This window comes from Cryptomeria japonica, chromosome 2 (assembly GCF_030272615.1).
Source record: "Cryptomeria japonica chromosome 2, Sugi_1.0, whole genome shotgun sequence".
In the NCBI taxonomy this organism is placed as follows: Eukaryota; Viridiplantae; Streptophyta; class Pinopsida; order Cupressales; family Cupressaceae; genus Cryptomeria; species Cryptomeria japonica.
Window position 1 is genome coordinate 51,998,980 of NC_081406.1, and position 23,109 is coordinate 52,022,088.

The following is a 23,109-nucleotide window of genomic DNA, read 5'->3' on the forward strand; positions in this document are numbered from 1 at the left end:
GTTCGAATAACGGAGATGCAGACTCCAAGCATTTTTGCGTATTTGCCTATTTGATTCACATATTTTAAATGACCATACGCGATAAAGCGTACTTACCTGATTGGAGCGAATGATGAGTGATTGCCCGACCTTGTTGCGCGAGGCGAACGGACGATCCTGCAAAATTTGAATCCCAACGGTTATCCCTCCTATTTAAATTTTCGCGGTTTGGAGGATGAAAGAGGATTTATCAATTTCACATGGTTCTGTGCCTAGCAATCTGAATTTTAAATGGTTGATGGGGGGATAATGCGGCGTCTTACCTCCTTGTTTTTCGGATTTGAGAGCTCTTTCAAACTTTGAATTGCATTATTTCTAACTTTGAATTTTGACAAAATTGGAGGCTTCGGATTTAACCTTCGCGGACTTCGGACCTGGGGTAAAGGGTGTGGTTTGCGCTGAATAGTAGATTTTGCGTTAAAAATGTGCCTTCGCGTTTTTGCTCGCCCTTGTGTTACAAACTGTGCCTTCGCGTTTTTGCTCGCCCTTATCAAAGTCTGTGTTTTAACTTGCCAAAGTTCGGATCTTTAGCCCGAAAAGGAGATGCGTTAGGTTTTAAACTCAACTTTGCCCTCGTTTTGGTTCGGACCTAAAGTCCGAAAATGATCGCGTTATACAATGTTTCACCTTCGCGTTGGTTCGGACCTGGGGTCCGAAAATGATATGCATAATGTTTTTGTTACTCGACTTTCGTCGAAGTTCGGGGCTTAGGGCCGAAAATGCCTCGCGTTGTATTTTTAAAACTTTGCCTTTGTTGAAGTTCGGGGCTTAGGGCCGAAAATGATCGCGCAATGCTATGTTTTAACTTGACTTCATGTTTTAAACTTTTACTTTCGTAAAAGTTCGGACCTAGGGTCCGAAAAGGAGCGCAGTGTTGTGTTTTAACTTGACTTCATGTTTTAAACTTTTACTTTCGTAAAAGTTCGGACCTGGGGTCCGAAAAGGAGCGCAGTGTTGTGTTTTAACTTTCACTTCATGTTTTAAACTTTTACTTTCGTAAAAGTTCGGACCTGGGGTCCGAAAAGGAGCGCAGTGTTGTGTTTTAACTTTCACTTCATGTTTTAAACTTTTACTTTCGTAAAAGTTCGGACCTGGGGTCCGAAAAGGAGCGCAGTGTTGTGTTTTAACTTTCACTTCATGTTTTAAACTTTTACTTTCGTAAAAGTTCGGACCTGGGGTCCGAAAAGGAGTGCAGTGTTGTGTTTTAACTTTCACTTCATGTTAGTTCGGACCCAGAGTCCGAAAAGTGTGATGTTTTTGTTTTAACTTAACTTGACTTTCGCCAAGTTCGGACCTAGAGTCCGAAAAAGGAGATGCATTACGTTAAAAATTCGTTTTTTTTTTTTGTGTTTTAAAAGTTCAAAGCTTAACGCGTTAACAAGACACCGCAGCCTCGGACCTAAGCGTCTTTTCGGGCTTTCGGACCCTATGCATCCTTTTCAGAACATTCCGCCTTCATCAAAAATTTCGGACCTGGGGTCCGAAAATCGTTCTCCTATATTGGTGATCTCGGGGGAGGGGGAATCTGTTCCTTAGAGAAAATTTGGAAACTTACACAGAATGTCGGACCTCCCAGCAACTTCGCCCGACTCCACAAATTTGGACTTGGGAGGCATCAAAATACCAAGGCACTTGGCCGCCCGTTCTTCGCAAGGGTCGGGTAGCAAACTTTACGCAATTGGCCTTATAGCTCTGGGTTGGCGGGGTCTGTTGGTTCTTACCATCTTACGCCTATCCAAGGCAATCTTTCAAAATTTTGGAACAAAACTTTCGGCATTCACGCTCGAAAGCCGGATCAGCTAGGGGGACTCACTGGTTCATTACTCCAACGTCAATCAGCTTGTGGACTGATCACGAACTCGCTCGAAGAGACACGAGAAACTCTGCTTGGATCCTCGGGATAACGATCAAAAAACTCAAAACAGGAAAGGGGGACCCTGTCGGCGACAGGGAGCGTGTGCAACGCACAACACGTCCCTTGGAAGGACAGGACACAAAAAACAAAATTCACTCTGGGACCTTGATGAGGTACATGACTTGTTGAAAGAATTTCTCTCTTTGACCTTTGCCAAGGACAAGACCTAAAATATAATTCGCTATATGTGATGGCCAAGGTACACGATTTGGAGAAATTCGCTCTATGTCCCTTGGAAGGACAAGGCATGAAGTTCGCTCCAGGACGCTTGGAAGGACAGGGTCAAGTTCGCTCTAGGACCTTAGGAAGGACATGAATCAAGTTCGCTCTTGACCTTTGGCAAGGTACACGAGCTAAATGCAAAAAATTGCTTTGGAACCTCTCCAAGGACAGGACATGATTTTGGACAAAATTCGCTCTGGGACCTCAGCAAGGACAGGACATCAAAATCTCGCTCTAGGACCTTTGCAAGGTACGTGGTCTCATGTCCTTAGGAAAGACTCTTAACTTAGTCCTTTCACCTGACTTTGCTCAGTTTGCTCAATCCTTAAGTCTTTCACCCATAAATCATTCTTGCCACATGCTTGATGACTTACTTCAACCTAACATGATGACCCTTTAGATACTTGAGAAATTCTATCCCTTCAATGCAAAGACTAATAGCAAAGACTCTAACACAACCGAGAAAGCTAAAAAAAGTGGGGGGTCCCGTTGTGACGTTTTCACACATCGCCCCATTTAAATGGGGACCCCCTCTTTTCGCTTTTGTTTTGCCTGTTCTTCTCTCTGCTTTTAGGGTTTTGAATGAGTGAGTTGTCTGTCTGGGCTAGGGCTAAACCTTAGGGGGTTTCTTTTGGATATTTTTCAAGCTGAGTCCAATCAAATTTTGAAAGTTATTAAGCGTCCTTCCGAGGGTTGATCATTGAAGTAAGATAAGTATGTCTCAGGTTAGGTCTAGTCAGGGTTTTTTGGGAAAATTCAAATTTTGTCTAAGTATTAGCATTTTGAAGATGAAATTGTATATTCTTGCTTAGGTAAATTTTGATCAGATTTCGGAGGCAAGATGATGCCTGAAACACAAAAAAGTGCTCCCGTCCCTCACTGAAGGACCATGCCACTTTTTCAAGATAACTGATTCCTAGCCTTGAAGATGACCTAACTTTGCCTTGTGAAGTGATTGGGGACCTAAATTTTGAATATTTTAGCCAGAAAGGACAAAAGTGCTCCCATCCCTCTCCAAGGGACCAGAGCACAAATGTTATTATATGCATATTTGTCACTGACTTTTCTATTTTGTTTTGTGCAGGGTCTTCCGGAATGATAATTGGACATGACTTGATACTTTTGAAGATTCTGAAGGCACAAAAATGGTGAATTTTGAAGGTTAAAGGAAAAAGTGCTCCCGTCCCTCTTCAAGGGACCAAGGCAAAAGTGCTCCCGTCCCTCACTGAAAGACAAAGGCGAAAAGACTTATTGGGGCCATTCCTGGCCTTGTTTGGTCAAATTGAAACATCAAAGGCATAGTGAAGGACGAAATGAACATGATAAAGCATCCAAACTTGATTGAAAGCAAAGAAATGATGAAGTTTTTGCCTAGAAGGTAAAAAGTGCTCCCGTCCCTCACTGAAGGACCAGAGCACTTTTCTTTATATGCACAATTTTAGACCTTTATTGGACATTAACTTCTAATCATAGCATGAAGTAAGATGAAATCTTCTCTAGCAAAGGAATTTCGAGGTGAAAAGTGAGACAATTTGGCTTAGAACACAAAAAGTGCTCCCGTCCCTCACTGAAGGACCGTGCCACTTTTTTCAAATTTGCACTATCTTTGCAAGGTTAAGGTGATTTTATGATTTGAAGGGGTTAAGGGAAGCATGTTTTGTTCATTGAATATAATTTAAGCAGTCTACAAAGGAGAAAATCAACCCAAATGACAAAAAGTGCTCCCGTCCCTCACCGAAGGACCGTGCCACTTTTTCAAGTTTCTCTTCATTGATCGATATTTTATGATAAAACTTGACTTGGATGGGAAAGACGAATGATGTTTTATGCCTTGGACGCAATTGAGGGGTTTAAAGAGCAAAAAGTATGCCAAAATGACAAAAAGTGCTCCCGTCCCTCACCAAGGGACCAAGACAAAGTGCTCCCGTTCCTCACTGAAGGACCATCCCACTTTTCTAAAAATACAAATTTCTTGCAAAGGCAAGGCAAGTTGCGTGATTGAAATGAATGAGAGAAGGCAAGATTCATCCATTGAAGATAATTTCGAAGGCTAGCAAAGGACAGATAAGCTTGTAATTGCAAAAGTGCTCCTGTCCCTCACTGAAGGACCATGCCACTTTTTCAAAGTGCTCCCGTCCCTCACTGAAGGACCATGTCACTTAATATGTTATCTTCCCTTTCTCACCAATTTTGGACAAATTGAGACCAAGGCGCAAGTTTGAAAAAGTGTTTAAAAAGCCTTGAAGTTGAATTGAGATGCGAGAGTTGCAAATTTTGACGACAACTGGCAAAAGTGCTCCCGTCCCTCACTGAAGGACCGTGCCACTTTTTCCAAATATGACCTTTTACCTTGCATTTTGAAATAATATTTTTATTACCAAGGCTCAAGATGGTATGAAATGTGATATTCTACGCCTTGAGGGTAAATTGAAGATTAATATGATCAAGAATTCATGCAATGGACTCAAAAGTGCTCCCGTCCCTCACTGAAGGACCGTCCCACTTTTTATGAAAACAACAAATTCCCTCCGAGATTATGCTAAGGCAAAGTTGTATGAGATGGGAAGGATTTTCTAAAACATGGTGAACAAAGGTTTGACTTTAAAAAATTGAGAATCCTAGCCTAAAAATAAAAAAGTGCTCTTGTCCCTCTCTAAGGGACCAGAGCGCTTAACATGTGCATTCATTATTTTTTGCCATATCCTAACGTTGACATCCTCCAAATCGCATGAAATGCCAAAATCATCAACTTCGAAATATTTAAAAAAGAATTAATTAAATTGGCATTTAATAAAGGCGCATGGCATTTAATAAATTAATTTTGAGCCTCAAAAAAATCGGTTTTTTTATTATTAAGGCATTTAAAATTAATTTTTGTGAAATTAAAATTAAAATTGAAAATGGAGCACTTGAAGGCTTATTTTTATTTATTTTGTCAAGTCGGCCTACTCCTTTTGAGGTTTTATTTATTATTTCACCTTTTATTTGCTAGGTCGGCCTCATGGGTAAGTGGAAGGTGAGCGCTCTATATATTGGAGGTGTTTTTTTACAATTTAAATCATTCATTCATTGTTTTAAAATGCGAATTGGGGGAGCAAATTGGAGAGGCGAATTTCTTGCTAGTTTGGAGGGTAATTTCCAGATTTTTTTGAAGACATTTGAAGGCGAATTTCCAGATTTTTGAAGAGGCTAGTGGTGTTTATTCTTTTCCAAGCTAGAGGAGGCGCAATTTGTTCAAGAGAGGGCTTTGATCTACACTTTGCCTAGCGAAATCTATTTTTTACATCATTTCTTAGAGTTTAAAACTCAAAAGAGGAGGTATGAAGAATCTTTTTTGAAGTTCTTACTCAAGACTTATTGTGATCCCATTGCAATTTTGAAGATCCAAATTCCATTCATGATTAATTTGAAAATGTGTAGTTCTTGGTTTATCATGACTTTTTTCAAATTAATATCTTAAGTTTTACCTTTGAAAGGTCTTAAATTTCATACTTTAAGGTTTGATGCTCAAAAGACTAACTTTAATATTTTGTGTAGGCATCAAATGGAGATCCCGGAGTTGGAAAATCAAGCCAGATCAAAGGCGGTCTCCTCCAAGAAGATCAAGCAAGGATAAGGACGACCCTCTTCGATCCAACATCAACAAGGGCGACCTCTTCCAATCCAGCGTTCCAAGGCGAGGTACATCAACATCCTGCACATCAAAGACAAAAGAAGTTAGAGCAAGGGTTCGTTGAAGAAGCAGATAGTTCCAGATGAATTAATTAAAGCTAGCTTCTCAACGTTACCAAATTGAGTATCAACCAAGTGTCAAATGAGGTGGCATCCCAGTCATCACTTCTACAGTCGGATAGGTCCACCTCAGCGTGTCCAGATTCAATGTACCTAACTTATGGAAGGTGGCACAAACTTCGATGTACCTACCCCAGCTATCCATTGGTGGAATTTTCCAGAGAGGACATGTGTCCAAGCAATACAATTTTATCATTGGTCAAGCATTAAATGTTATGTAATGGTTGTAACAAACCCTAATTAGGGTTTTCATTGTAAAATCTTGGCCATTGATCTCGAATTGATCTAAGCCATCGAATTGTATTGAGGGCACTATATAAGCCCTGGCATTTCATTTTGTAAAGGCAGTAAGTTGGAAGAAATAGAATAGAGTTAGTGAATAGAGAGTAATTAGAAGGTGATTAGAATAGCAATTAGAGTAGAGTAGAGAGAGAAGGCAAAGATTGTTGCCAAGATGTTGTTGTAAGAGACTTGTAAAACTTCATTGAAGAAATGGTGAAATTTATGGGTCGATTCGACAATTTGCATGGTCTTTATACTTCTCATATTTGATTTCATGTTATTAGATGAGTGGAAGAAATGTGCTTGATTGATGGTGAAATTCGTATATCCATACTACTAGCAGTTTGTTGATTGCAGACTTGCCTTGCGTAGTCAACTGGAATCATTCAGCTTAAGCTTAACTTCAATTGTCGCTTCTTCATTGATATGCATCAACCTGATGGTGTCTATGCCTGCAGTGATGATTTGAACATCATAAAGCTTTCCTTCGAAGATCGCACTAACCTTGTGGAGATGGTCCTGGGATGTCAAAACAAGACTTAGTTAGAATTTCATCAAAGATCATTCATTGCTCTTACATTCTTAGTGTTAAGATTAGATCTTTTCCTCGCCCTCATCTTTTTTCCTTTTTTCAAATCAAAGCTAGTAAGAGCCTGTGTTCCAGCAATATTCAAAGCAGATCAGAAGTTCAATCATCAAGTGTAAGTCCCCTTGTGATTCCAGCAAATCACATCATACCACAGAGAGCTTATCCACACGTAGAGACCCTACATACAAGAACCTTGGAGTCATCCTAATTGATCCTTTTCCGCGATATCTTCAGCAATCAGATGCTTTATTCAAGAGAGGATAAGGTACCCTTAGGTATTTTATTTTGTGTTTGATAGTGGACAAAATACACGTCAACAGGTCCCCATTTGCAATGGGGCGATGTGTGAATACCTGTTGTGACCATTTCACACATCGCCCCATTTGAAATGGGGACCCCCTCTTTTTGCTCGTTTTTCGCTCGCCTTTTTGCTTCGTTTTTTAGGGTTTTGTTAGTTTGTCAGTTGTCTGGATTTAGGGTCAAGCCCTAGGGTTTTAATTGCTGTCTTTTCAGGCCAGAATCCAGTCAGTTTTGAGAGCTTTTGAGCCTCCTTTCGTAAGATGCAAATTTTGAATAAAATGAATTCACCAGAATGGTCTATTTTCAATTGGAATTTTTGAGTGCAGAGCTTAAATTTGTCTAAGTGTTGATGATGAAATGTAAATTTTGCCCAATTGAGTAATTTTGACCAAATTTTGCCTTTTTTGATTTTTGATCCCGGGCATTGGAAATGATTTGTTTTTGCCTTGTGAAGTGATTAAATGTGTAAAATCTTAACATTTTGGCCTGTAGGAGCAAAATCGCTCCTGTCCCTCAGTGAAGGACCGGAGCTACAAATCAAATTTTGCCTTGTACTTGCAGGATTTTTACGACTTGACGATTTGAAGAGGTCCAAGGAGATGTGTTTTACCAAATGAATATAACTTGAAGTGCCGTCGTGAAGAAGAATGACCCAAAATGCCAAAATCGCTCCTGTCCCTCAGTCAGGGACCAGGGCGAAGTTCTTTGTAGCTCCCGTCCCTCTCCCAGGGACCAGAGCGAAATTCTTCATAAGGTACGTTCTGGGCAAAGATCAAGTCAATTTTATGTTTGAAGGCAAGAAAGGAGGTGAGTTGAACCCGTTGAAGACAAATCGAATATTATGAACGTCAACAAGGGACCCAAATGTTGAAGTTCGCTCCTGTCCCTCAGTTAGGGACCAGAGCGATTTTTGTTTTAGACAAATTTCTTGCTAAGTTACAATCAATCCCAAGGCATGGATGAATGAAAGGAGGAACAACGGATCCGTTGAAGACAATTTTCGAAGGTGGTAATGTAAGATGAAGCCCCCAAGACCAGGATCGCTCCTGTCCCTCTCCAAGGGACCAGGGCGATATGATGGTTATATTGTCTTTTATCCAAGTTTAGACCACTCCAAGACGAAGTACATGGTGGTGAAGACATTTTAAGGCGTCTTAATCAAGCACAAAGTTACAAAGGTCGCCTATGTTGAACGAATTTACATCAAGACACCAAGTTCGCTCCTGTCCCTCAGGAAGGGACCAGAGCGAAATTTGCATAAAGGCTCTAAATTTTGAAAATTGATCACGTTCCAAATGTCCAAGGGAATCAAAAGGACTTTATTTTATGCGATGAAGGCGATGGCAAGTTGAACAAAGTAAACACGAACTCAAAATACCTAAGTTCGCTCCTGTCCCTCAGGAAGGGACCGGAGCGATATTAATCATATTGGCTAAATCTCTCAAAAATCACGTGAGGTCAAGGTTTTTGCGGATCACACAAGGTCTAAGGCATCATAACAAGGTGATATGCAAAAGGGTTAAACGTTAAATGATCATCGAATTGAACAAAGAGGCTATATCGCTCCTGTCCCTCAGGAAGGGACCAGAGCGATTTGCATAGGACCTTCATTTTTCTTCAAATGCATGACAAGGCAAGGATAGGCAAGGTCAAGGACGCTATTTGGAAAGCAATGAACAAAGAACAAAGATCAAAAGTTTGCAAATTTGAGCCAAGACACAAGGATCGCTCCTGTCCCTCAGGAAGGGACCAGAGTGATATTGGTTAGAACACTCGTTATCCTTTGAAGACCACGTCAAGGCAAAGTTGCACAAGGTTTTAAACACCATTTGGAAGGCAATACAAAGGAGATGGACGTTAAGATGTTACCAATTTAAGCTTGAAATGGAGAAAACACATGGATTGCTCCTGTCCCTCTCCAAGGGACAAGGGCGATGATCCTCTAACATCAAAAACGTCTCATAGAATTCAAGTGAAACGAGAAAGGAATGAAGAAATAATATTGCTTGTCTCTCACAATGAAGATTTAAGATCGAAGATGCAAGATCTAGGAGAAAGCATGAGGATCGCTCCTGTCCCTCTCCAAGGGACCAGGGCGATATCACATTTAAAGACATTCAATCGCAAGGATAAGTTAATCAAGCTCGAAGGACCCAACGTAAATGGCAAATTCAACGTGGAGATAAAGACTTTGAACGTCTAAAATGCAAGGATCATAGACAAAGTGATGGATCGCTCCTGTCCCTCTGTCAAGGACCAGGGCGATGAGGTACGTATATTTTATTGTCAAAATTTGGCGCTCAAAACAAATATTTTTGAATTTATTTAAATGCTAAAAATCGATAATTTTTGAAAATTCAATTTAAATGGCATTTAAAATTTGCGCTTGGTATTAATTAATTGTTTTTGCCTTGTAAAAAATCGAAATTTGACAATTTAAATAATAAAGGCATTTAATAATTAATTATTAAATTAATAAAAAATCGAATTGAGCGTTTGGTTTATAAAGGTCGGCCTTGTTATTTATTAAAAATCATTTAAATTGCCTTATTTTTACACAAAGTCGGCCTTAAGGTAATTATGGTATGAGCGCTATAAAGGGAGGGTGAAAATCTTCATTTTCACATTATCGTTCTTCATTCACATGCGATTTGAGAAGGTGCGAAATTGTGTTCAAAGTGCGATTTGGAGTATTGCAAATTATATTCAAGGTGGTGCGAACTACTATCTCAAAGGGGGTGCGAATTTGAAGATCCATTTGTGCGAACTTGTTAAAGACATTGAAATCACGTTGAAGAGAGATCTAACGTCAATTTTGCCTAGGCGAATTTTATTCATTTTGCATTCTAGAGTTAGCTCTCTATTGAGGTATGGCGATATGGATTTATTGTTTTAACTTTGATCGTTGATCGTCATTATCTAAATTTTGAAATTTTGAATTTTGAATTCCTAGCTCAATTATTTTTAGGAAATGATAACTCTAAGACTTATCATGAGGTTTCCTAAAAAATACTCTCTAATCCATGTTATTCATTGCAAAATCTAGTTTCTCATTATGAAATGTTGTGTAGGTATGGCAACCCCGAAGGCGGGAGCATCCACCAGTCGTTCAGCTCTCATGAAAGAAGATCAGAAGACCGAAGAAGTGGAGACCAAGATCGTGTCGAAGTAGAGCAACATTGGAGATACAAACTTAGGCAATTTCAGCACGAAGAAGTTCCGAGAGGTCCCTTACATTGGCAAGCCATCACCTGTCGCCCGGAGAATAATCGAGAGTGGCATCATTAAGGCGGCCGGCTTTCCTCCAGCTGTTCAGTGCCATGAGTTGATGATCGAGTGTGCTCGTCACTATGATCCACAGTCCAGAACGATTGTGTCTAATGAGGGAAACACTTTGGCGTACCTTTCAGAGGAAGCTATAAGTGAAGCTTTCCATCTTCCAGAGCACAGGGACATGATATACAAGAGCATAGAAGGAGCCAGGTCAATGTACGAAGATGATCCAGATGCTTGTCTAAGCATTATCAATAAGAACTGGTTACTTAAGAGCCGTTCCCGTCTGAGCAAGATCTCGAACACACCGCACAGGATTGATTTCCAGGAGGAGTACAGAGATTTGATTACCATGCTCAACCGAGTTACAGGAGCCCCTCACGCCTTCTATTTTGAGAAGTGGATGTTTTACTTCATCCAGGTGATCATTCAAGGGAAAGGTACCATACATTGGGCTAGAATGATTAGCCATTGCTTGGACGTACAGTTGAGAAGACTCAAGGCTACTAAGTCCTTCCACATGAGTTCATACGTCATCTATGCCTTGATCAGGAGTGTTGAGTATGCAGGACTACCTCACAAAGGAGTGATTGGAAGAGGACCCAGCGAGGTCAGAGCTTGTGATTCCTATGCCTACTTGCATCATCCGCCAGGGAGCAACTATAAGTTGGTTAATGATACTTTCACGATGAACATCACAAGGACGTTGCAAGGTGGGATTCACAACAGATTATCTCAGGATGCACAGGAATTCATAAGGAGGTACGGTGCTTGGTTTATTCAGTTTCCCAAGTTCACTTATATTAGAGTGCATGGATGTCCTTTACCTCCATACATGTTGCCGAGATATCCGACAGACAGAATTGTGTTACTTGAAGTAACAAGACAGTTGGCAGCATATGCGAGGGCATTCAGACACAGACATCAGAATGGAGTTCCAGTACCTATCATTTTGGGTAATTCAGTTGAGGTATGTCCTAATGCTTTAGCTATGGATGACGCAGAGAAGGAGTTAGCCTTGTATTCTTTTTCATCTTTTGCTTTGAGAGAAAGCTTTGATCCACATGGACATTTAGAGGAGACAGTCGGCAGAAAGTTTAAGCATGAGTACCAAATTGAAGATTTTATGATGAATCTCTTAGATGATCTTGAAGTGAAACGAAAAATGCATTCTAGATTGCCTTTGGATTTCATCAGGAAATGCAGGATTTATAGAGTGGCCGACCAAGCACAGGACAGTGGCAGACATATCCAGTCATCCTATGATCGGGAAAGTAAAACAATAAGGTTGGATTGGAATGAGCCCGAGGTCGTGGATCTAGATACTTTGATGGCACCAGTCTTGTCTTGTACTCGCAGATGGGTTGACGTACAGCATCAGAAGTTGAGAGAACAAGGCATAGCTATGACTTTCACTTTGGAAGAGAAACCAGCCGAAGGTGGAGCTAGTGTGAGTGAAGGCAATCCTAATCCTAGAAATTCAGGTGAAGGTAACCTTCGATGTGCCAGTGAGGGCAATCTCCATCCAAGAGGTTCGAAGAGGAAAGAGAGACCTGGAAAGAGAGAATCTTCCAAGAAGAAACAAGAGGCCAACCGAGATCGTTCATCCGGTACATCTTCTAGACCAGAGAAGAGAACAATTCAAGTGGAAGAATCCATGGAGTCTATGGTGCAGAACGATAGGCAGGAAGAAGGACAGGCACAACAAGGGTCACCAGATGGATCTCTCCAGGACTATGAGTTAGATGAAGATAAAGAGGACAATGCGATGACATCTCCTCCCAGAGAAGAAGAAATAGTGCATAAAGAAATACAAGTTCAAGAAACAAGATCGATTATTCCAGATTGGTTGAAGGAAAGATTAACCAAGGTGATCGTAGTAGAGGACAAGGACAATGCAATTGATTTAGAGAGCCTTGTTGGACGCTCACATGAAGTAACAGAAAAGAGGAAGGCTACCAAGATGTCCAAGATGATTCGAGATGAGACTGGATCCAGAAAACTGCAGATAGCTACACCGGCAGTAGACAAATATGAAGGTGAGATCCTAGCAGAGGAATATGATATACAGACATTTGAGCTAGGACCATTCACAGCAGAGCAGACATTGGACGATGCTACTGACTCATTTGAGGCATTGAAAGACAAGCTTAGAGAAGAAATGGAGAAGAACAAAAAGCTTGAGAGAGAGGTCGGTGCATGGAGGACTTATTTCAGTCACATCAATGAACCTTTGGGACGTCAGGATCCAGCTAGATCACCAGTGCAAGCACTTCCACTTCAATCAATCAATGAGGCAGAAAGATTCAGGAACATGGTCCAACGTACAAGTAATTGGATGGATAGATCTCATACAGTGGCCATAGAATTTGTAACAAGGATGATGAAGATTATTCATCAAGCTATCCAGGTTCTTGAGATAATCCACAATTTGATGATAACAGTAGCGGCATTTGCCCATACCAAAGATGTTGTCATTCCTGTCTTGAAAGTAATTAGACATACATCAAGGAAGGTCTTAGCGCAAGAGAAGATCATGGATGGAGGACCTCACAGTTTGCTTCAGTGGTCAACCTTACTCCATATGAAAAGTGTTCTCTTCGAGGACATCAGTACTAGATGTAGCCAAGTTGAGGAGGTGATCAATCCGATCCAGGACAGAGTATTTGAGGTACTTCGTACCATTCTTGGCAGAAGGATCGAGGTCGGGACAGATGTAGATATGCAGGAATTAGAGGATAGAATCAAGGTCATCTTTTGCAAGGACGCTAATGTTACAGATGAGCAATATGATCAGATGTTTGCCACCATGCTCCTGATTGAAAGAACAAAGGAACTTGAATCTTCATGGGACACAGCTCTTCTAGATGCATTCGATCAGGTCATCCACTTGGAAGAGAGTATGAAGAATCTTCCCGAGATTCCAATTGCAGAAATCGAAGGAATCGTGACAAGATTCATTGCATATGCCAAAAAAGAACATTGGAAAGGGAACAAGATTCTAGATGAAAGGTTGTTATAGATGACATGGCATCTTATTTGTCATTGGTTTATGTCTCCTAGGTTTTTGTGCCAAATTTAATATTTGGCTATGTATTTAATATTGTTCAGTAAAAAGGAGGCCATTTGTAACAAACCCTAATTAGGGTTTAGGTGTCATGATCTTGACCGTTGATCTACTTTCAATCTGGACCTTTCATTGTAATTGAGGATGCTATTTATACCCTCATTTTTCATTTCATTTGATAATAGTTGATGTAATAGAGAAGAGAGATAGCTAAGAGATTAGAAGTTAGAAGCAATTTTATCTTGTAGCAAGATTGAGTTTTGAAGAGAGGAATTCAAGCAATTGTTGTATATGATGACTTGGAAATCAATGAAATATTGAAGTTATGGTGTTTTGTTGCAACTTTCTTGGTTATCTTCATGGTTGTTTAATTTACTTGAATCATGCTCAATCAAAGTAGTGTGTTAATTTGAAGGACATAGTGTGAAACTTGATCTTTGGTAGGATTCGTAATCCAAACCACTAGCTTCTTGCTGATTGTAGGAACGCCTTGCGTGGTCGACTGGAGAATACCTTGAATCCCTTAACCTTCAATCATTATTGTATCATTGGATATGTACTTTCGTGGTAGTGTCCTTGATCTTTGATGCATTGAACATCATTTTGTTACCTTAGAAGATCGCATCAATTTCAATTGAGTTGTTATCTTATGGCAAAATTGAAGTTGGTTGAATCTTGCCAAGTCTTGTTCACACGAAGTCATTCTTAGGGTTAGATTAGATTAGACCTCTTTCAAACCCTACTCTTTTGTTATTTTTTGAAAGTTTCTTTAGTTTAGTAAAATCTTTAGCTTTCGGAATGCGTAAGACCCCTTGAAGGAAACAGCAAATCACATCATACCGCTAGAAGCTTGTCCACACGTAGAGACCCTACTAACCAGAACCTTGGAGTCATCCTAACTGATCCTTTATGCGAATCTTCAGCAGTTAGAGACTTTTTCTCAAGAGAGGATAAGATGCCTATTGGTATTTTATTCTGTGTATGATGGTGTATAAAATACACGTCAACAATACCTCACAACAATACCCAACCGCCATAAAAAATTCTGCCATACCGGCGTTTCATACCCATGTACCCGTTCCCGTTCCCATACCTGATTCGGCAACTTAGGGTTCAAGCTATTGGAAAGGGAGATTGTAATAGTCATCCAAATGACGTGCATAAAACAATGGATTTAGTTGTTTCTTACAATGTACTTTCGATGTATCTTATTTAGTTATGAAGGTCTAGAGCACCATCTTTAATGTTTCTTCTTGAGTACATTAGATGATTTTACAAATTTGTCACGAGTCCTCATTTTTCATGAGCATTTCATTCTATCTAGGGATTAGTTCACGAATTAATAAGAAAATGGGAAATTGATTGCTGTATTTATGGTTGGAAACTTCAGCAATCCCTTTTCATTTCTGTAATGCCCTAAGCTTATGCTCAAGACATTAATAGTTAAAAATAGGAAAATCAATTTTTTTGCAATACAAAAGCCACAAACAACAAGACACAAAACACCTTTTCATGCACAAGGTGACATGGAACCAACCATCACACGCTTGGCACACACATCAATGCACTAAGCATGATCACATCACTAGAAAACTTCAACTAACTGGGGCCAAGGTCATCGAGTTAACAACAAGCTATTTTATGAGGAAGAGTAGTGAGGCTCCTAAGCCACCTACAACACTCACTTCTCTCTTGCCTTGGACCTCAGAGTTTGGGGTACAAGTTGTGATTTGCAACACCTTGGGCTTTAGTGTTCGAGTTGCAAACCAGAGCTGTCAATGCTCACTCTAGCTCCAAGTCTTAGAAACCTACAACTCGGGCTTCAGACCTTGACTAAAAAATTGTGGGCATGCAAATTTGGTCACCAGCTCCAAGCTTCATAGGTTGAGTACTTAGGGCCTCAGAGTTTGATTTGCATGGTGCATTTTAGACTTTGGGCTTTGATTTATATTTGTCAACCAAGAACAAAATTGGACGCCAAGGCTGAACCCCAACCACTAAAGAATTTGAATTTCGGAATTAGCATGACACCTTGCACCATCAAAATGCATGAACAGCTCTGGATGCAACATCAAATTCAGACTTCAGAGTCTGATTCACATTTTGCATCCTAAAAAATGCAAGTGGAACTCTGAACTTTAATCCTCTTGCAATTTGGATTGTGGACTTAGATTTAGAACTGCAACTTACAGAAAAATGCACAAGTATAAAAACAACAAGTTCTATAAAAGGACATAACTTTCTCAGTTTTGTGCTGGGCAAAATTGACTGCACCAAACATTCAAGCACTTATAGACTATATTGTGACCTAATAGGAACCCCCAAAAAGTACATGGTTCCCAAGAAATAAGGTCATAACTAAACTCTTGATTCAAGCCAAATATTAAAATGAACAAGAAGATATCAATATTGTCTAAACTTGGAAACCAAATTTGATCTATACAACATATAAAAAATGAACAACAAGATATCAATATTGTCAAAACTTGGAAACCGAACTTGGTCTACGCAAATTTATCAAGAATAAGCGTAAGAAGAAGAAACATTTGTGATGAGTTCTTTAATCAATTCACTTTTGAATATTTGGATCTCCAATTCATTTAATATTATAATACCCATATGACACTTCATATTGGGACATCCCATGCAAGTACTACGTGGTTCTACTCTACCCCTTGACTTAGCAATCAATACTCGGTCCACAACATCAATCTTCACCCAAAAGTCAAGGCACAAAAAACAAGGTCAAAGTTCACGATTCTTGTATCCAAAAGGTTGAGAAACTCATAAGAAACATGAGATTCTTTAACTCACAAAATAAAACTAGCTATCATGGTCTATATTCTAATTTCTGTTTTTTTCAAAAAGATTCATAACCATGACAATCCCTAAATTCACCATTGATGACATCACCCAAAATACATTTTATTTTCCAAATTACACAAAATTTCCAATTTTCAAATAAACCCTTTGATACCAAAAATGCACAATAAGAAGCCTTCCAATTCACAAGGGATTCAAAGAAAATTGTGCTTTAACCTTGACTTTTTATTGCACTCTTCAAAATAAATTAATTCTACTTCTAATCACTTGCATTGTACACCAGTCACTCGTATGAATGAAGAAGCCATATGTATCCACCTATTTTAGGCATAGCAAGTGTACAGATTGCATTTTAAAAGCATGATTAAACCAAGAAAGTTACCTCTCCAAGAAATCTCCCAAAATGGAGAATCCCTCCTTGAGAGGCAAGAATGCAATAAGAAATCTTTCCAACTTCAAAGCAATCTCAATTCCAAACTAATCCAAGTCCAAGCAATTCCAAAAACAGCTTGTTCAAAATGTAGAGAATTCTTTTCAGAAGAGGGAGAGAGAGGTTTTTCAAGCACACAATGAAAAGAAATGTCTTTCCTTCTTTTTATCCTTAATTCCCTTTTTCCTCTATTTTATATCTTTATATTTGAAAAATGGGACTATTACAAAATAGATATTTTAACATATTTTCTTAATATCATATTGATATTATCCTTAGAAAATCACTTACATTTCCCATTAAATTCAATTAAACTAATTATTTTCTCCAAATGAATTAACACATTCAATTTAATCGATTTGGCTAAGCAATAAAGCGCAAGCAATCTTTTTAAATTTCAAATGCATCTAAAATATCACAATGTTAAATGCATGAAGCTATTTCATGATAGTGATTAAATATTTAACTTTCACAATTAATATATAGATATTATTGCAGCATTCCATAATAAGTAAATGCAAATGGAAACCAAGTGATGAAAAAAACACACGTAATGAAATCCACACATTATTGGTTTATTCATAACATGTGGATCCAAAATTGACTTTGATTTGGGTCCTGGTTCACAGATGTTACAAGATACATCTCACAACTCATATCGAGTGGGACGGGGAGATACACATCCCATATTTGCACAAACCAAACCATCTCCGAATAATACCATTAGGGCTAAAATCTGTGCTTGCACACTTCATAAAACATCAATCATACTTGCCCCATACAAGATAGCCAAAGCACAAAATAAACATTCAACACGATATAATATAAGGTAAATACATCAATAGTTGCATCAACTGATAATGATTTTACTCCACATGATCCAAAACATAAATATCGACATGGATAATTAATAATGCACAGAGTGCTGAACTCAATAACATAATCAATCACATACATCATATGTAGTGAAAACAATCAAACAAAAGCATTGAAATAGTCCACACACAAAGTTACAATATATACATGCCATAGTACATAGTCAGATGCTAAATTTCAATACAAAACATCATTACTAAGTACATTGATGGCAATACCAAATCTCATTGACAAGTGCAACATCAAAATATATATATACAAGCAGTCGTACTAGGCACATACGCCTGAGGCCTTACACCTTAATCCAAGTTGGAAAGTACTTTGCTTAACAATTTTGTATTTGTGTTTCTTGTAGTCTACTATGCGTGCATGCATAGAATATGAGTCAACTTAATTAGCACAAAAAACCACAAGATCAACTCGGCAATTGACAAAAAATAACTTTCATTCTATATTAACAGCTAACTACTATGAGATCAACTTCATCTCAAGAATTGTAGAATGGTATTAAATGCAAAGGACATATTTATAGGCAAAGGAGTCTAGAACTTTCCTGCCTATACTTTGATTAAATGAGAAATATTCTATAATCACAAGAATATACATTATACGAGGCTATATTACTTTTACACTCAATAGCGTAATAATTTTAAATGTTTCACCCCTTCATAGAAGCTATCAAACACCTCACGCTTTTCGGTCTTTATGTGTTTCTGACATAATAATTCAGTTTTACATTAAAAGACTGAATTGTGCATAAGTAGCTTCTTATGAGTGAATTGTGCATAAGTAGCTTCTTATGGCAAAGGTGCATTTTTCCTGTCTCAATTACTCTTGGTATATTCCATTAGTATCTTGTTGTAACTTGTAACGTCTGTCCAAGTAGAATGATTCTGTGATGTTTTAGACTATGACCACTGAATGCAATTTCCATGCTCTAGCCTGTAGACTAAATAATTTTTCATACTTGCAGACTTACAGTAATTCCTATATTTCTATTGTTTCCCAGCTTGAAATCTGCTTTTCATCCCAAATACTGTCACTTTTAACCTTATTTGTAATGACGTGTTTCTCAAAACCATACAGAATTTTTCAGATCCTGACTACTCAAGTCATGTTTAAATATGTAGCCTTTATGATATCTGTCACTATTCCCGATTCAACAAACAGTCCAGATTTGGAAATATTATCTGCATTCTCAATATGATTTTTGTTTATTGAGTCTATTCTATTTGGGAAAAATGCACTTGTCTTTGCTTTGGTAAATTAATTTATTTTGCCTATGTAACCCAGGTTGACATGAGCACTTACAGTTGTGATATTTTAATATGAATTTGCAGGCGCTTAGTTCTTGCAAGTGGGATTGAGGGAATGGAAGGATTCCGTCAACGTTGGAGTTTACACGGTCGCCTTCAAGACATGAAGTAATTTCTGGCTACAATACATCTCTGGCTTCCTTCTTGGAGTAACCTAATGTTTTCTGTGTTTTTTCTGCTTCAACACCACTTTAATATATTATCCACATATGGTTGTCTTCAGAAAGTTCCTTGCTGTTACTTTTGAAGATGGCTCAGTGTTCAGGACAGAGGATTTATTAAAAATCACTTGAAAAATTACTTTATAGATTTCCATCTCAACCCAAAGCAAAAATTGTTCTGAGTTTTCTGAAGAACTGTGGTATTTGATGGTATATAGTGATGTCTATTAAAGTGCAGTGCTGGATATTGGAGCATGATCTGTGTTACACTTTCAGTTGACATTTGTATTATAGAAGTTACAGAAAAGGCACTATTTTTACAATTGGAAAGATGGCCAATTGCTAAGAGTAACGCTTTGGGTGTTCAAACTATAGGTTAAAAATTCAGACTCAGAAAAAACCTGGCAAGCCTAACATTTGACCTGGACTTAGGACTTGGGTAAAAATTCCGAGCATTAACAAACACATATATTTGCCAAATAATCTTAAAGGATGCATAAAACTGAATTTAGAAAACTGATAAGTAATTTTTCATTCATTTATTACAAATCATAGTTCCAATACAAAAGAAGTTCAATACACATCATAGTGTCATATGATCATAAACTACAATCCGTATTAATATTACACAAATTTCTTTTATGAATAAAACATCTAAGTGACCGTGTGAGTGCCCTCAAAGTAGATGGTAATGATTTTCATTTCTCTTGATGAAAAATATCTTCCTCAGGCATATCATGTGCAACTGCATCCAATGAAGCCTCAACTAATGCCTCACCTTCTGTATCCTCTTGTGCTGCTACATCTGTTACCCGTTTTGTTGCTTCTCTCTCAAGATCAACAATCTAATCCGGAAAAGATGGGCTCCACATCATCAGTGATCCAATCTGAACACGGATTTATGTCATCAAGGTCAATGGCTTTGTGTGTGCCCCTTACCTCCACCTTTTTGGTATGTAGACAAAAGTAGTACTCCACAAAAATAAGGTCATTCATGTGCTTTTGAGTCAACCTGTTCCGCTTCTTGATTTGAATGTCCCCAAATATGCTTCAATTGTGCTCACACCCATAAGTATTATAGGGCTTAGACAAAATGTGGATGGTGAGTTTTTGAAGATTAGGTTTCTTGGCACCATAATCTTCCCACCACAAATCCTCAAGGACAAGATTTAGTTAAAAGTTATTTGTCTTCAAATGCATAGAAGTGAAGAAAACAACCACCCTTCTGTGGCCTTGTAAACTTGCAACTCATCCCAAATCACATCTCTAAGGTCTTCATTAGGGACCATCCTTTCTATACACATGTTGAGGCCATCTATGACCTCATCAGCCTTGAAGGAATTAAGAGAAAGAAAAACTTCTAGTTCAAGTAGTGGGTAGCAGTATGAATGTGTTGGTGAAGTTGTTCATTTCATCTCTGATTAATAATGTGCCAAATGGGTTCATTTTTTGTTTTTGTTTGACCCATAGAAATATTGTATTTCCTCAATGGCCTTGTCAATGACTTCATATAGAAAACCCATGGGGTTTTTCTTACCATCCACCTATGATAGAATCCTCCCCAAAGGTTCTAAAACCTTAAAAAAAAACAATATATAAAATAAAAATATAGTTTGAATGGCACACACACACTAAAGGAGTAAACTAAAATTATAAAAGCTAATTTTGGAATATTAGGTTGATAATTTTGTAAGTTACTGTGAGGATCTTGTGTATGTGTTTGACAAAAAGTTAATAAAAAATAGTCCTTACTACAATTTCCCCTTCAGCCTTTTTTGAATAAGGATAGTCCCTCCACCTAACACTTGCAAACATTTACTTAAAAGATGACAGTGAGGCTGCAACATTCTATGAAGATGAAATTAATGGCAAACCATGTGACACCTAACTGCCCAATCTCCTTACCATTTGTGTGCTCTCTTGTCAAAATAAGCATCCAAGTGTAGTTGTAGATGTATTTTGTTATGTTTCTTGCATCCTCGACTAGGATGATAGGGTTTGAACCACCCAAATATCTGATATCCTCAAGGAGTAGATCAATGCCATGGGTGGCACAAGGGCTCCAAAAGTAGTATGGTGCCTTACATCTTGTAGCCTACTAGATATCCTATGCACTGCCCATCACAACTTGGACAACGTTCCCCACACCCACCTTAATCATCACCCCATCCAACATGTTGCATAGTGTCTTAGCATTTTTCATTTCATTAGAGGCATCAATTGACTTTGAGAACACCAACTGTCCACCTAAATCCATGAGGAAGTTAATTACAGTATGGATCTTGCCATTCATTCACCAATCAGACAAAATAGTCTAGGCTTTTCTTTGCCAAACACTCTTTTGTTCCTCCACCAAGACCTCCATTTGTTTAGCAACATCCTCCAACAATGGCCCACTCAAATCATAAGGGCTCAGTGACTTGAACCTCTTAGTGACAACTAACTCTCAATAAGGGCTGCTCACAATTTGGAAGGGAATGCTGTTGAAGTACCTAAAATTGACAATCGCCAACCTTGTCTTATTATGCTTATTGTGGTTCCATGCAATGCTTTTGAGGGAAGGTTGGGCATTGGGAGTGTTACACAAAAAAGGAAACCATGTACATCTGTTTGTAAGGGCCAACTAGTCCTACTCGTGGTAGAAGGTCTCCATGTCTGCAAGCCAATGTAGGACCTCCCTACATTGATATCAAGAGTGTCAGGGCTAAGGGACAAGTTGTTGTTGTACATTTTGCAAGTTCTAGATTTGGTTGCAATTAATTTATATTTTGTAATATTGAGAATAATGTGCCCACATGAAAAAGAGCATCCCACTTGGATGGAATCTTGAGATTCCATAGTTGGCACTCTCTGCCATGTTCATTGGTCTAATAACGAATGTAAGAAGTCATTGAATGGGGGGCTACTAACTGGAGTATGACTAGCATTTTTTTCTGGCTAATTATAATTGTGTCTAAGAGGTTTGTAAGTGTTGTAGTGATTGGGAGTTACGCTTGGACTTCTTGCTCATAGGGGTCAAATCTGTCAAATAGAAGTCACATTATAATTCTGGAGGAGTTACTTTTGGAATGGGGCACATGGGTTGAATGTGGACAATTTGGACTTGACTTTGGCTCAAGGTTTTGGAAAATCATTCCTAGGTTTTTGGGCTTCCTTGGTTATATATATATATATATATAGAGAGAGAGAGAGAGAGAGAGAGAGAGAGAGAGAGAGCTTGGGATGTAGATATTATGTCATGTTTTATATAGGATTATGCTGCTGAAATTTCTCAAGTTTTAGAGAGTAGATCTGTTGTGAAATACGAAGATTGCTATTTTATTGTAATTATTTTTTGTTGAGCATTTCATTGGATGTGATACTTCAGAGGCTTTATGTCATGTTTTATGTAGGATTATGCTGCTGAAATTCCTCAAGTTTTAGAGAGTAGATCTGTTGTGAAATACGAAGATTGCTATTTTATTTTAATTATTTTTTGTTGAGCATTTCATTGGATGTGATACTTCGGAGGCTGGGTTTTTCCCTTATGAGAGTTTTCCCAAAGTATATCTATGTTACATTGTGGTTGTTTATTTTGTTTTCTTCTTATTCTCTCTTCTATTATAGTTACTTTCATAGTGCTATTACTATGCCAAAATGTTGCTGAAATTCACATAGATCAGAGAATTTGAAGTGGGATTTGTAGCATATTTCCTTTCAAGGGGAAGAATCCATTACAATTGCCATTGCCTCAGCAGTCCCTTTCTTTTTTATGTTCTTCTCCCAATATGTACCCCTCACATAACCTTCGGCTCCACTATATCACAGAGTGAAACATCTCTTTGAGGGATCCACACAAGATGATATTTGAGTTGGTTGATGCCTCATGTGATCGTCATCCCACAATAATTATATACTACTAGTCTTGTTTGTGCCCTTGTGTTCCATAGTTCCAAGTAGGATCCCTAAGCTTGCCACCATTTTTGTTTCTTCTTAATGCCACATCTCAAACAAAAAACTGAATTTGAAACCCTAGCTTAAATAA

General features: G+C 38.4%; 1 protein-coding gene across 3 annotated transcripts in view; it reads left to right on the forward strand.

The window, feature by feature from the left end:
• The window catches only part of LOC131046208 (uncharacterized), a 95,364-nt gene that overhangs the window by 22,822 nt on the left and 49,433 nt on the right, over positions 1-23,109 (forward strand). For all 3 annotated transcript variants that reach the window (XM_057979887.2, XM_057979888.2, XM_057979886.2), the window contains one exon: positions 18,949-19,032. In XM_057979887.2, coding sequence (XP_057835870.2) covers positions 18,949-19,032 — 84 coding nt within the window. The remainder of the gene's footprint in view (positions 1-18,948; positions 19,033-23,109) is intronic.